Consider the following 14780-nt stretch of genomic DNA (forward strand, 5'->3'; position numbering starts at 1 on the left):
ATATCTTTTGTAACACAATTTGTTGTATACATTCTAATAAAGATAAAAATGAATTACTACTTGAATAACTTACATCCAAAAATGACATTAATGTACAGAAATTCAATAATAATTTGTATAATATCTTATTAAAAATTCACTTTAACATAAGTGTTTAGTTCAACTAATAATTAGTAAACGTTAGATATTTCTCAGATAAATATATCTAATATATTGTTATCTATACCAAAATCCTGCAAAACTTTAAATATTTCGTGGTTACTTGAAATTCTATAGTTCACCTTCTCTGTAATTTATATATGTGGTAAACTAATTGTTATATTTCAAATCTAGCTTGTATTACTATATTATGATTTAGGAAAAATTGAAGTTAACTCTCAATTATAAAATATACAGCAAGTTTGTATTGAATTAGATAATTTATTACTTTGCCAATTCTATATCTCGAGATATCAGGAATTACTAGGTAGCTGAAAATATATCCTACATCCTAGCATAAACAGTGATTTATTATTTTAAGAATTTCATTATCTTAATTACTCGGACTTTAGAACTCCCAATAAATTATGCCTAGAAAATTATATATAAGTCCTAATATTCTGAATGTGGCAAAGTTTTTTTCTTTTTTCTAAATCCCTACTTTAAAAAAGAAAGTGAACTATAGTATTGTATACCTAATTACTGTATATATGATTTAATCCTTTATATTTAGTAACAATATTTACTATATACCCCGTACTTAATATTAAATATATATAAATTTACAATAAAATTGCTTAATCCATTCAATTTACCTTTTTAATAGTAAATCTTTCATCTTGTACTGTTTATATACGGGTTGTACGATATTATCTCTTCATAGCTTTAAGAAAAAATTCAATAAAATCTACTTATGTAAAGAAACTAAATGACCTCGAATGTTAGTAATATATTCCACTTATAATACAATAGATAACCCAAAGTGTTATTTGCCTATCACCAAAACATTTATCCGAATCTACTTTCAGCGGGTTTCTGTTGCACGAGAGCGTGTTGTACATGACGTTATATTTTATCTACTTATATGAATTTTGCTCAATAAAAATTGCAATTCAGGAATGTTAATAGCAAACCACGTGTTTGCTTTTATATGGTTTATTTGGAGATGTACTATAGATGGTAACATATCTTTTATATTTAAAGCTATAAATAGTAATGGATACCGACCACTAGTAAGCAGTGAATTCACTCCTACAACAGAAGAACTATTTAATGATGCTTATATGGTTCAGTACTATATGAGAGGCATTAAGGAACATAAGTCCATTCGATTTTTTATGTTAGATATGTCTCCTGAATGCCCAAAATTCCAAGGAAATAATTCATCTTTTGCAATGTGTCATGAACAAGAAAAGTGTCAAATAAATGACTGTGATGATTCTGGATTAAATCAGATATTTGGTGGTATAGTTACGCAATACTCTGCACTTAACTCAAAAACTGGAAAATCAAGCTCTTGTGAAGAAGAATTGACATTAATAGACATGGCAATAAATCCTCCTTGTAATACTGACTATCAAGGAGGTGAAATATGGAAAGTTGTATACAGCGAATTATATAAAGTGAATAATTCAAGATTAGAAGAAATGATATCTGGTATGCAGAGTAATATTGCAATTCATGCATCTAATAGATATTATAAAACTAAAGATGGACAATATCAATACAGTTTAACCAATTTTATAAATAAGTTTGCAAAATTTGATAACCGTGGATCTAATCTCCTAAAAACTTTTTATTATGTATTACGTGGAGTTTGTATATTGGGACCCACTATAATAAACTATATTAATACTTTAGATTCAAATTCTACAGATATTTCATTGAAACAGGAAATATCTCAACTTGTCAATCCTAAATTATACTATTCTTGCAAAGATGAATATATAAATAAAGATATAGAGAACATACAAAATATTCAAGCTATGAGAAATTTTTTTGAACTATTGATTAGAATGCTTGGATGTGTTGAGTGTGAAAAGTGTGTTTTACATGGAACTATAAAGGGTACCACACTAAAGCTTACTAGTAATACATTTAACAAAAAGACAGTTCCTGAAAAATTACAAAGTCTTGATTTATTTGCACTAATAAATGGTCTTGATATATTCACAGAATCAATTACAGTTATAGATAAGTTTGCAATGAGAGTTAAATGTGGAATTTTTATTTTATCCTTATTTTTATTTGTCCTCATATTCATCATCTATTTATTTACTTCACCCACAAAAACCAATTTCTTCAAGATTTTAAGAAGTAATTTTAAGAAGAAGGTAGAGTAAGTGAGATTAGATTGCATTAAAGTGGTTGGGAAGAATCTGGAAATACTTGTCGCTAATAAAACCAGAATAATAAATGCTTTTGCTTGTTAACCTGTTAGATTTTAGTTTATTCCATTTCAGTAGAATCCCCACTTATTGTTTAGTATCATATATGATTGACTATATCTAAATTCAAACTACTTCATTCACTTATTATAATCAAATTCATTATATTCCTTTGAAAATCCTTTAGGATACTTCCTCTGCTTGTTCAACTTTATCCAACTTCTCCATATTTATCTCCTCTGATTGGCCCAAGCACATCGCTAGTATTGCAAATCTGGATTCTTTACCTCCTAAAAAGTGGTCCAAAAAATTATGTTTGATGACCTTTACTGCAGACTTCAATAAGTTTCTATTTATTTTGCCATGTTTAATTGGGTGTGGTAGTTGACCATCAAACTCATATAGGTCTCCATTTACATCAACAAATACAACATAGTGTGTATCAACTTCTTTATAGTCCTCACTATCATTTAAATCTCGATCATAGCAACTTATAACCATATCATGAGTTGTCAAAAATTCTGGATCAGTTTTAAGTATATTACCCCTTATATCAGCAGCACTAGGGCCATTTATAGCCGCAAGCTTGTGTGCTAAACTTCCCTCTTTTAAGTGTAAATTCTCCCTATTATTTAGAATGGAATGGAATAGAGCTATCTGGCCACAAGCATTATCCACAACTTGTTTCATAAACCACAATTCGTTATTATCCATCAGTTTATATATTTCACAAGTCATTGGATCTGAACATTTCTGATTCACCAATCTAAATTCTCTGAAACCTTCAGTAAGAGGAAATACTAACAATACCGATATAACTTGAGATTCTATCATCTCCAATGCCCAATCTTCTGTACTAAATATATCTTGAAATTCTAAATAATTAGAAACTCCCAATGCTCTAGTATAATTCATCATTACTTCAGGGGCAGATATAAGTGGCCTCCATATTAAGCCCTCATTAACTATACAATATCTTGGACTAGGTTGATCTCTCATTTAATAATATTGACCTCTTATTTTGGTTAATATTTTATCTATTAAAATCAACTCAAGTAATAATACTGTTACTTTTTCGTTTACTAGTAAATTGGCGGTAGAATCTATTACTATTTCTAGCAACCCTCAAAAATTAATACTTTTAGTATTAAAATTAACCAAAATTAAACATTAAATTACTACTTCAATATATTTTATACAATTCATCTTAAAAACCATTTTTTAAGTAGTTACTATGAGTAAACGCGGATAAATCAAACTTTTATAGGTATGACTGAAAATTTTAATCAGAATTTCTGTGTGGTAAGTGATCTAAAGTGTGAGGTACCAAGTTCTCTTCAAATAAACTCTATAAATAACCAAGATTTATCTACAAAAAGTTTGGAAAGTGGTCATATTCACTCTATGATATTTGGGAGACTAACACTCGAGCAGAAAAAGGCTGTAGATGTACCTCCAGAATCATCACTACTTATAGTTGCTGGACCTGGAAGTGGCAAAACTGCAACTATAACAGCTAGAATTATAAAGTTTTTAATAGAAGGTTATACTCCAATACTGGCATTAACATTTACTAAGAAGGCAGCAAATGAATTAAAGAGTAGAATTAATGTAGCATATTCTTCATCCTTAAAATCTATTTCAATAGAGAGCACAAAGAGAAATTCAGTGAATCATATTTCAAAAAATTCATATAATATTTCATCTTTAAGCTTGACAGATAAGGATTTATTTATTGGTACTATTCACTCATTTTGCTGGAAGCTATTGAAACAGTATGGGACAGCAATAGGGTTACCTTCAAAGATAGAAGTTGCTGACAAAGAAATGATGCTGAAAATTTTAAAGTTATGTTTAACTGAAGTAATGAATATTTCTAAAGCTGCTGTTGCTTCACAATTATCGGCATCAAAATTGGAATCTTTAGATGATTTACTTTCAGATCCAGAATTAGACCAAGATCATTTCGAAAGTTCTAGTGATGCGGGTGACAGTGAAAATGAAGAGAATATACAAAAAAATATAAATAAACAAGTACCAGTAAACAAAAATAGTGGTTTTTTTTTGAAGAATAGTGAGTTAGAACGTATTCTGAAAATTATTAGGCTTTTAAAGTATAAGCAATATGGGAATGGAGATAAAGATTTATCTATTAATGATACCAATGGGAATGTTGATCTTTTAACTATTTATAATATTTATACTAATAAGATGAAATTTCATAAACCATATTTACTAGATTATACTGACCTGATCTTGACAACACTGAGACTTTTGGAAAGGAGTAAAGAAACAACTAGGAAGATACAGAAATTATATCCATTTATATTTTGTGATGAATTTCAAGACACTTCTAAATCGCAAATGAAAATTTTAGAGATTTTGGCGAAGAGAAACAAATTAAATATTTCTAATCAAAGCAGTAATTTATCGAGCCTTTGGCAAATATCAAAAATATCCAGTGGAGCTGAAGGTTCAATAAAAGTTCAGAGAGGTGGTATAACTGTTGTAGGTGATGATGATCAGGCAATATATAGCTGGAGAGGAGTAGAAATTGGAGTATTTAAACAGTTTTCGTTAGCATTTAGTGAAAATTATCAGATTATGTTTTTAAAGGAGAATTTTCGTTCTACATCATCCATCGTTGATACATCTAAATGTTTAATATCTGCCAATTCGTGTAGAATTCCTAAGGAAATCTACACTAATAATTCTAAGGGGATTTGTCCTCAAGTATTGTTTTTATCTACACATTTAGATGAAGCTTTATGGATTTGTAGGACTATTCTTTCACTGAGAATTAGGTATAAATATGTATGGACTGATTTTGCTATTCTGGCTCGAACTAATGAAATTCTGATGTATATTGAAAAGGTTTTCTCTGATCCCAAATTTGTGAAACGAGCTATTGAAGACGAATCAGATCATTTAAAATTTTCTGGAAGTATAGATAAAATTTTGGAATCAGAAGACAAACCCAAGAAAGGATGGAGGAACATGATGCCGAAAGATCTTGAAGCTGTAAAACCTGAACAAATAAAAAATCTTATCTTAGCTGAAGGAACTATTCCAATGGAAAATACTGCAAAATCTAATCCAAAAATTACTAGAGATTTGCTTCAAAAAACAGAAATCCTTGATATTTTAGCATATTGTAGGCTATTAGTGGATGAGACAGCTGATGATTGTTTCCTCCGTATCTGCAATCGCCCAAAAAGAGGTTTTGGGAACAATATTTTACGTCTAATTGAACAGTCTGGGGCTGAAGGAGTTTCTTTGCTTCGTAAATCTACTCAACCACTTAAAGGGTTAACTGATGTATTATGTAGCAATGCTAACAAATATAATCATACTTCAAATAATAGTTGTCCATCTATTTTGCAAATATGTCGTAAGTTAGTGCAATGTCAGTCACTTAATTCGAGTATTCTGGCTGACTGTAGAGGTAGCAAGAAAATTATTGAATGTCTAAGAAAATTTACTGAATGTCTAGACAATCTTAAAAAATTTCTAGAAGAACAAGTAGGGGTATCTGAGATTCTGAAGAGATTGCTATCTGAAACTGGATATTTGGACTATCTAGATGAAGATGAAAAGTATTGTGAAGATTCTGAAAGTAAAAAAGTTAATAAAAAACGAAATTCACGTAAAAGATTCTTTTCAAGTACTTTAGAGGAATCTGAAGAACATATAGATAAATTGGTACAGAAAAAGAATACATTAAAACATTCAACTGTAGAAACAGTAGGTGCTCTTATAAAATATTCAGAGATGTATAATCCAAATAAGCAACAGCCTCGAGGCTTTGATTGTTTGATATGTTTCTTGTTAGATGTGTCTCATGGACTCATGAGGCAAAAGCATGGGGAAGGTATTACTCTAACAACTATTCACAAATCAAAAGGACTTGAATGGCAAGTAGTATTTATGCCCCGTTTTAATGAAGGAGTAATTCCACTAAGCCGAGAAGACTCAACGAATACAGATGCAAAAATTGCATCCAAAGACTATGTTACTGCAGAAGAAAGACGAATCGCATATGTTGGTATGACCAGAGCTAAATGCAGATTGTTTCTAAGTGTACCTCTAAATATGGGGAAACCATCTACATTTCTAAATGATGCAAATTTAAAATTTACTGAGCCAAAACAAGTAACAGGAATGCTTACTTCAAAGCTTAAATGTAGTCCTAAAACTGTAGCTCCAGCCAAATGGCTAAGAAGTTGAAATTATCTCTAAGGTTGAAATAGAAATTAAATGATTTATTTAACGATTTAAAATATCCCTCTCAATCTTCTACGGTGGCCTCTTGATTATTTTCAATATTTTCTTGTTGCTTATCTTCACATACTTCATTCTTACCGAGTTTTGAAGCAAGTGGAGGATTTCTAGCAAGCTGTTGTAAACACTTACTAACACTGAAATCTTCCATCTCATCTTGACCAGCCTCATTCTTCCTCAAAATAAAAAAACACTTGCTATTGTTTGTTTCAGGATGATATTTTACAGTGATTGAGTACATCCCTCTTGTCTTATCAGAGCCTTTTGGATGGTAGTGTAGCAGTCCCTTTAAAACATTAAATGATAATGATTCACCATCAAATACAGTATTCACAGTGCTTTGTTCAAGAACTTCCTTTAAACAGCGTCTCAGATGCTCAATAGATGCAAATTGCTGACCTCCTATTAAAATTGGTTGGGATGTAAGTATCATTCTTTGCTTATTTATCTCCTTTTCTCTCTCTTTCTGAATATGTCTAGGTAAAGCTGTTGTAATCACCTTTCTAGCCTCCTCTTGGCTAACAAGAACTACTGGAACCTTTATATCATCCAAAGTTAGACAAATTTCCTTGACAACATTTTGATCATTTAAGAAAGGTTTAAGTAGCATATAACATGTCCCATTTTGGGTAGTTTGAGATACATAACGAACTAAGTTCTCACTATTTGGAACTAATTTTTGCAATTCAGCTTTCAACTCATTCTTTACTGCTATCCATGAGATATTTTCTGGTAAAGATGATACCTTCACAATACAACCTCCTGCGTGATGGTCTTTATTAGTATGACCTATCTTCTCCCTAAATTTCTTCTTCACTTCTAGTTCAGGTAAATCCTTCAATAATCTAAGCATACTCCTTCCATCCTCATTTCTTTCAATAATAATAAAATTATGTCCTTCAAGAGCTTGCTCAATTTGTTCCTCTCTCGTAATACCCAAGCTCTTTACTTTTGAGCATTTCAAAAGATAACTCAAATATAATCTACTTTTTGAGTCTGAGCGCATAATGTTCTGGAAAAAGCTATCCTTACGCAAATTTTCATCTGAAAAGTAATACTCTAATTGCTTTATTAGCAAGTCTCTAGCTTCTTTAGATAAATCTATTTTTAGTTTCTTCGTGTCTATTTCTCTGGATGGAGATGGGGAACGTGAATGGATCTTTTTCATATCTGTCATTTTTGTACATATATATTGATATTCACCAAAACTATTTATTTTTCTTTGGTTGAGGTGTTGTTCAAAGGTATATTGCTCATAATCTGTCACGTGCTGCTCTTTTCTCCTAAACTGGTAATATACCGCCCTTAGCGCTAGGTATATTTAGTATCTAATTTAGTACTACATGACTTTCTATAGCTACCTCCTATAACTCCAGTTATTCAAATTCTAAAATAAATAAACTAGTTACATTATACTTGAGCAATATACTTTCCAAGATATTCTCTAAACACCTTTGATTGTTCCAAATTACCGATAAATAGTGAAGTATCAAGTGAAAGTATTTTTTCTTTCAAAAAAAAAACAGTAATAATATTACTAATTGCAATGATATCAGTATAATATATAAACTAGGAGCTATTTATAATATTAAGGAAGAGTATCATAAAAAAAAAAATTAGACTCAGTATTATGAAGTCTATGAATATTGAATAGAAATATTGAGCGTAGCAATAACTATTGTATTTCAAAAATTCATTTTCATTATTCTATAAATATTGAAATTAGCCACTTAGTTCTTGTTTAAGCTATGAATCTTGAGATGAGTAGAGAGCATTGCTCTGCATGCTAAACTTGCCGACATTTAGGGGGCAAAAATGAACCGTCTAATAGGTACCGCTTATGTGTCTCCTCGTCTCAAAGACTAATTTATTCCTTAATTTAAAGGAAAAATGAGGATACTAAGGCGCATTTGTCTACGTATAGATCTTCAGACAAAATATGTACTGTATAGGTTGCAATATGTACCGGAGAGAAGGTTAACGCAAGGGATAGCAACAGTCAGGAACAGATTTATACTGGCTGACTAGTAGACATACAAATATACATAAGAAATACATAGACATCTACATATATGTCGAAAAATACTAAAGTCTGTATATTTTTAAGGGCGGTGGGTATGTTGCATTGGATAAAAACTTGTCATTTTATGTGTCTGTTCGTTACTTAATTAGGTACTGAAACTGATAACAATCAATATTTATAGCAATATTTGGACATACTTTAAAGTATATCGAGGTAGTAGAGTATTAGATGCTAATTAGCATTTGTTATAATGGATAGTGAAACCAAAATGAAAGATGGAGAAATAGAACAAATTAAAGATGAGGCTTTAGGCAAAGTAGAAGGTACTGCACAAACACCTCAAAATTTTGTAATAGAGGATGTAGATGAGGGTCAATTTGATGATAGCTGTAGTAGTACAACTGGAGCAAGTGGTGGTAGAGATACATCAAAATCTCCTCAAAGATGTGAAGAAATTAATACAAATGAAGGTGTAGTAGTAACGGCTGAGGAAAACACTTCCAATTGTATAAAAGTAGACACCTCTTTGAGTGGATATACAGATAGGGCTGAACCTCTAAATAATACAGAGAATAATACTTGTGGTAATGGAAATGTAGAATTTTTGTTACGACAGAAAGCTCTGGATAGGGCTAATATATTCCTTAGATGGAATTTATTACCTCAGAAATACCAGATTCAGGAATTTCTAGATATGGTTCAGGGGAAGTTAAACCTAGGGGTTATTTCGGAGAAGGGATATGACTATTGTTTATTATATTTCGAACTTTTAAGAGATGGACTGGTAGGTCCACATTTATGGTCTGGTATTACAATAGATATTATAGAAAGTATGTTAAGTGAGACTCGTCAGACATTAAGTAATGGTTTAACACCACCACAAACCAATAAACGACGTCGTTCAAGTGTTTTGAATGATACTGGGAATCATGTACCCTTAACCCATGATGAAGCTCAAATTCCTCTACATTTACTAACTCAAGACAAGGATAGACGCTTTATTAATGATTCTGATGGAGAGTTTATATCTGGAGAGATACAAGGTACTCCTGTTACATCATATAGGCTGAGTCCTAGTGAGGGTAGTGAGGACAATGAAGACAAAGTAGTGATGACAGCTAGTAGAGGTAGATCATATAACAATTTAGAATGGTCTGGATCGCACAAAAAGGATAATTTAGAGTGTAATACTGTACCAGATATAGAAAAGTCGGAAAATGAAGAAGTAACAAAGTCTAGTGAAAATATGACTAGTGATAATGAAAATGATGGTATTGGAGGGAACTGTACTAACTCGTCATCATCTCGTCATGATGCTGTGAATAGACTTTTGAATCCAAAATCTGGGTGTAAAGGTGTATCGTGGTCAAATAGACAAATGGCATGGCTAGCCTTTTGGAAAGAAGATAACCAACGACGGTCCAAAACTTTCTCAGCTAGAAAATTGGGTTTTGAAGAAGCTCAGCGTCGTGCAATTGAATTTCTACGCCACAAACGAGAAGAAGTTAGAATGAAGACACAAGCACATTTGTACGAAGAGTTACCTCGCGTTGGTAATAGTACCGCGAGCAACGGAAGTGATACACCAAAAATACAAGGTCGTTTGAGTCTTGCTAGCACCTCAGCTACTACTAATAATACACCAAGCTTTGATCTTGAAAGTCTTACAAATGGACACTTAGTATCTGGTCTGGATGAAACAAACCATGGAGTTATTGTAAATAATGTATCAAATGCAAATGCGATGCTCTTAGGACCTCAACCTGGTGTAATACCTAATATAACTCAACAAGGTGCTCTCACAGCAGCGGCGGCTGCTGCTGCGCATCAAATGGGTCTCCCTTTTCATATGGCTGCTTTGTCTTCCTTACCAGCGGGTCTTCCTATAGATCCCGCATTTTCAGCTGCTGTAGCAGCTGCTGCTGCTAGTATGAGCTTAGGGACTCCACCTTCTAGTGGCTCCAATCAATCGAGTACAATGACAAACTTCCCTCAGGCCGCTACTTTAACTGCTGCAAATCCCTTTTTTATGTTTAGTGCTGCTGCAGCCGCAAATTCAGCAGCTAACCAAAATCCCTCAGCTAATCCATTTAGCGGTACTAGTAGTGATAATACAACCAATACAACAGCATTCATGCCATGGGCTCCTTTCTTATCTGCAAATTTTTTACAGGCTAGAATGTTTCAACATATACCAACAACATTGGCGGGGATTCCTGAGACACCTAATTCGACCGACCAAACAATATCTAATAATGCTTCTAGAGTCTCAAACACCTCAACAGAAAAACCTTCAGAAGAACCACCGTCTACTCAAGGTCAAATAACTCCCCTTTCAGCATGAAATATTGAATATAAATGATTAAAGTGGTAATTATAAGCGGAAGTATCTCTAGAGTAGAGAACCTTATGCCTATGGAGAAGTGTTAGAATTAAGGGGACTTCAAGGATTTTTAGTACCAGAGATATATATGGAGTAGTATTACTAATTGGGATGTTTTGATGAAACCAGCTGATTCTGCGTATAAATTAATCAGTCTACTTTATTACAAAAGCTTTTAGATAATGAGGTGGTCTAATTTAAAGAAATTATTCACAAAATAGCTACTGTAAGTATACTTTTACTATAGAAAACCATCTAATCTTTCCATCTACTCTCAGCTTTTAAACTAAGGGAGTAGTTCCGATGAGTGTACCTTAAAATTTAAGTTCACTTAAAACAAATGTAGCCTCTATAATATGTAGAGATATATCACTAATGCAAGATATTTTATATATTATTTGCTCTTTATCATACTTTTTCTCTTTTTTTTGTTGGAAACTCCAAAGTGAATACTAACCTAACATTGTACCTTTATTTGTATTATGTGTGAACACACACGTAATGTATAAATTTTATATTCCATTTCAGTCTTAACTTAATTTTAAGTAAATTATAGCTAAATATCTTGAATTCTATCTTATAAAGGGTTAAATACACCTTTATTTGAGTCCAGAGTATCTAGAATGCCTCGAAGGGGAGGTGTTGTAGTGAAATTTGAACATACACCAGATGCATACATTGCAAATCGAGAAGAGGGAGAGAAAGATGCTAGAAAAAAGTTAGAATGGGAAGGAGCTTCAAAAAAAGCTATATTAGCAGGTAAACACCGTCATGAATGCAAGGGTAAAGTTACAAAATTTGGATGGTGTAGTGATGCTTTATGCAGAATGTGGTTTGATATGACTGAATATTTTGGCTTTTCCAGTGATGATATAGTGGATACAGATATAGATTCAGCAATACTATCCGTTGCTGATGGGGGCAGTGGTATATATGAAAGGCTTCTAGTATTAGGACATCGTATTATAGACTCTTCATCAAAAGAGTATGCAGTTGCCAAGTATATTAGAAGTGGTCTAGAAGGAGTACCTACAGGATCTGAAGAAATTTTAAATGAACAAAATAAAAAACTTCTTGTATTTCTCAAGATGAGATGGTTTACAAACAATGCTACTTCTGTAACGACATTGTCCAAGTTTGGACGCAAGTATTTGCATTATTGCCGAGCTGAAATTAACAATGCCTCTCCTAGCTGGAATGATTCACGCATATCAAAATATATCAAATTCTGCATTGCTTTTTGTCTCTACTGGCAAGGATGTTTTGATTGGAATAATCCACTACATACTGAGGTATATATAACTGAACAATTTCCATGGTTACAACATTTCACCAGATTAATAGATATAGGAATTATCACACCTGCAGTACAACATGAAGGTATACTTGTATCTATTGATAAGCTAAGGAATGAAAGACTTCTCAATATTTTATGGCAATACTTTGGATATGATAAAGTAAAAACTACAGTACCTCCGCGTATAACTTATATTTTAGGGACACCTGAAGGTATTACTCTACCAGAAGAGCGAACTGGTGAAGCTATTATAAATCACTATATTGGACATTATCTTAAAACAATAGCTACAGAGCATGGACTCAAGGGGGTTGATGCTTTGTATTGGGTAGAACGAGAAAAAAACGCAATAATGGAAAGTCATGCCATTGAGCTCTTTTCTTTGATAGATCTAGAAATGGGAGAATTATATTTCAATGGGAGTTCAGGCTCTAGTAAGAAAAAATTTCAAAGATATAAGAGCTTACTCTTTTCAATGGTTGCTAATATGTATGTTCTATCAGATCAAGATGAAGTTGCACAAATTTGGATTCAGGAAATGGTTTCTCAAATTCGACAAATTCAGTTATACATCATGGAATTTCAGGATATTGTTGCAAATGCAGATTCTATTAAGGATTCTCTTTTTAAAAATGCTAGTGTAAGTAGTAATACCTTAGCATATTCATATGTTCCTAAAATTCTAATGCCTTCTGAACATGAAGAGGAAGTTTCTTTACTTGATATTTTTGATTCACAAGGTACTCAAGCAATTGGTGCTTTCAAAAAATACTTAACTACTTCTAAAGAGTATATTAGAAATTTAAAAAACAAAATTTCTGTAAGTGATTGGTTCAAGAAGGGATTCGTAAGTTGTGCAACCTATATACATAATGATAAACAAAATACCCTTCTTGAAGTATCGTCGAAAGCTTTAAGTAATGAATATACAACCAATATTGAATCAAATGAAGTAAATTTAAAAGATAAATCTGAACAACTTCTAATCAATGAAGAAACTAATAAGCATATAATTAAGGAAGAACCAGGATATCATAGTCATATACATTGTAGCAAGGTATTATCGCCTATTTTAGCTCCAGTTACAATACAGCTTTCTTCCGACCACCCTAAGTTGGAGATTCGTCCCATATCACTGACTTTAATTAACGATAAAGGAGAACCTGTTAACTTTACTCTCAATGCAAACTCAAAAGTATTAGATGGGGGGATTATCAAACCTTTAAAAGACATCAATTCTAACTATAATGTACATACTATAGGATCTAGAGAGGATTTGACTCCGACTTCTCAAAATTTAAATAAGCATAAAACTTCTATATTTTCAAGAAATATTAATAAACTCCAAAATGATTACCTAAGCTCAGTTAGGAATAGCTGGAATGCTGCTACAAATTATATTACTAATAGTCAACATTTCAGAAGTTGTACTATGCAGGGCTATGGTTGCAATACTCCCTCTGTATCATTTAAACTCCCAAGAACAAATCCTTTTCAAGTTTATACCACTGAAAATCACTAATTAAATATACAAGAAATATAGAGTTTTTTGCAGAGCTACATGAATCATATATAGAAGTGGTATCAATATACATACTGTAGGAGAAAGTAAACAAACTACAAAAAATATAATAGTGGGGAATTTTTGGTGATATGCCTTTAAATAGTGAATTTTAGACCTATTAAGTAAATTTATAAAAGGAAGTTAAAATAAAAAATCTTAAAATTAATTATTCATAATCTTCATCTATATTATAAGTGTTATTCAACACTCTATCTAGTATTTCCTTCTTAGTTAATGAAAATATCAGTACTAAAGATTGTATAAAAGATGAATATATATATATATATATATATATTTATTTTTATTTAGTAGCTCTAAAATCTGCATACATTTGTTAATTCAGTATTTATTAACAGCTGCTTGTTCAAATACTTTAAACCAAAGATTCTAGTGCACTTTCAGCAATACTATTGTTTCTACATGTCTATTTCCACTTTATCATTGTAATCTTCTAGTTTATTAATTCCAGTGTCTTTTGTTTGTTTTGGTTGCATATCTTTGTATATTTTAACGCCATCTATTTCGTTCTGAAGTTTAAAAAATATATCTAGGAATATTCCCAATTAAATTCCAATAAATATACCAGTGCGAACATCACCAAATTATCTCCAGCCTCTAATATAATTAATAAAAGTATTTCTTCTTTATATCAGACATTTTAATACTACTTCCTTGGATATTAGTAAACAATTCCTAAAATAAACTTCATCGCTTCAGATAGGAAATTCGATAAAATGATGCGATATATACACTTCAAAATAATACTTAATATAATCTAAAGAAAATATTGAGTTCAAATTGATTTGTTTTCATTTAAAAATTCGTCAAAATCCACTTAATGTCAGTTTGAGTTATTTACTTTTTGG

The 14780-nt window shown here is 31.6% G+C and overlaps 6 protein-coding genes across 6 annotated transcripts, besides 4 other annotated features; 4 read left to right on the forward strand and 2 right to left on the reverse strand.

Annotated features, from left to right (window-relative positions):
* Nucleotides 1-739: 739 nt before the first annotated feature.
* Nucleotides 740-774: a sequence feature (AT_rich).
* A 323-nt stretch (nucleotides 775-1097) lies between these two features.
* CMU_023730 (endoplasmic reticulum oxidoreductin 1 family protein) lies at nucleotides 1098-2321 on the forward strand (the record flags this gene model as incomplete). Its single annotated transcript, XM_002139681.1, has 1 exon — nucleotides 1098-2321. One exon carries the CDS (start codon nucleotides 1098-1100, stop codon nucleotides 2319-2321), a length of 1224 nt encoding a protein of 407 aa, XP_002139717.1.
* Nucleotides 2322-2549: 228 nt separating this feature from the next.
* CMU_023740 (ubiquitin carboxyl-terminal hydrolase, family 1 protein, putative) lies at nucleotides 2550-3365 on the reverse strand (the record flags this gene model as incomplete). Its single annotated transcript, XM_002139682.1, has 1 exon — nucleotides 2550-3365. One exon carries the CDS (start codon nucleotides 3363-3365, stop codon nucleotides 2550-2552), a length of 816 nt encoding a protein of 271 aa, XP_002139718.1.
* Nucleotides 3366-3635: 270 nt separating this feature from the next.
* Nucleotides 3636-6593, forward strand: CMU_023750 (UvrD/REP helicase domain-containing protein; the record flags this gene model as incomplete). Its single annotated transcript, XM_002139683.1, has 1 exon — nucleotides 3636-6593. The coding sequence occupies one exon, from the start codon at nucleotides 3636-3638 to the stop codon at nucleotides 6591-6593; it is 2958 nt and encodes a 985-aa protein (XP_002139719.1).
* A 61-nt stretch (nucleotides 6594-6654) lies between these two features.
* Nucleotides 6655-7824, reverse strand: CMU_023760 (La domain-containing protein; the record flags this gene model as incomplete). Its single annotated transcript, XM_002139684.1, has 1 exon — nucleotides 6655-7824. One exon carries the CDS (start codon nucleotides 7822-7824, stop codon nucleotides 6655-6657), a length of 1170 nt encoding a protein of 389 aa, XP_002139720.1.
* Nucleotides 7825-8675: 851 nt separating this feature from the next.
* Nucleotides 8676-8720: a microsatellite.
* A 200-nt stretch (nucleotides 8721-8920) lies between these two features.
* CMU_023770 (AP2 domain-containing protein) lies at nucleotides 8921-11014 on the forward strand (the record flags this gene model as incomplete). The annotated part of the gene is made up of 1 exon (XM_002139685.1): nucleotides 8921-11014. One exon carries the CDS (start codon nucleotides 8921-8923, stop codon nucleotides 11012-11014), a length of 2094 nt encoding a protein of 697 aa, XP_002139721.1.
* A 662-nt stretch (nucleotides 11015-11676) lies between these two features.
* Nucleotides 11677-13872, forward strand: CMU_023780 (uncharacterized protein; the record flags this gene model as incomplete). Its single annotated transcript, XM_002139686.1, has 1 exon — nucleotides 11677-13872. The coding sequence occupies one exon, from the start codon at nucleotides 11677-11679 to the stop codon at nucleotides 13870-13872; it is 2196 nt and encodes a 731-aa protein (XP_002139722.1).
* Nucleotides 13873-14055: 183 nt separating this feature from the next.
* Nucleotides 14056-14085: a sequence feature (AT_rich).
* A 100-nt stretch (nucleotides 14086-14185) lies between these two features.
* Nucleotides 14186-14213: a microsatellite.
* Nucleotides 14214-14780: the final 567 nt, after the last annotated feature.

Source organism: Cryptosporidium muris, genomic scaffold (genome assembly GCF_000006515.1).
Source record: "Cryptosporidium muris RN66 scf_1106632353999 genomic scaffold, whole genome shotgun sequence".
Taxonomy (NCBI): Eukaryota; Apicomplexa; class Conoidasida; order Eucoccidiorida; family Cryptosporidiidae; genus Cryptosporidium; species Cryptosporidium muris.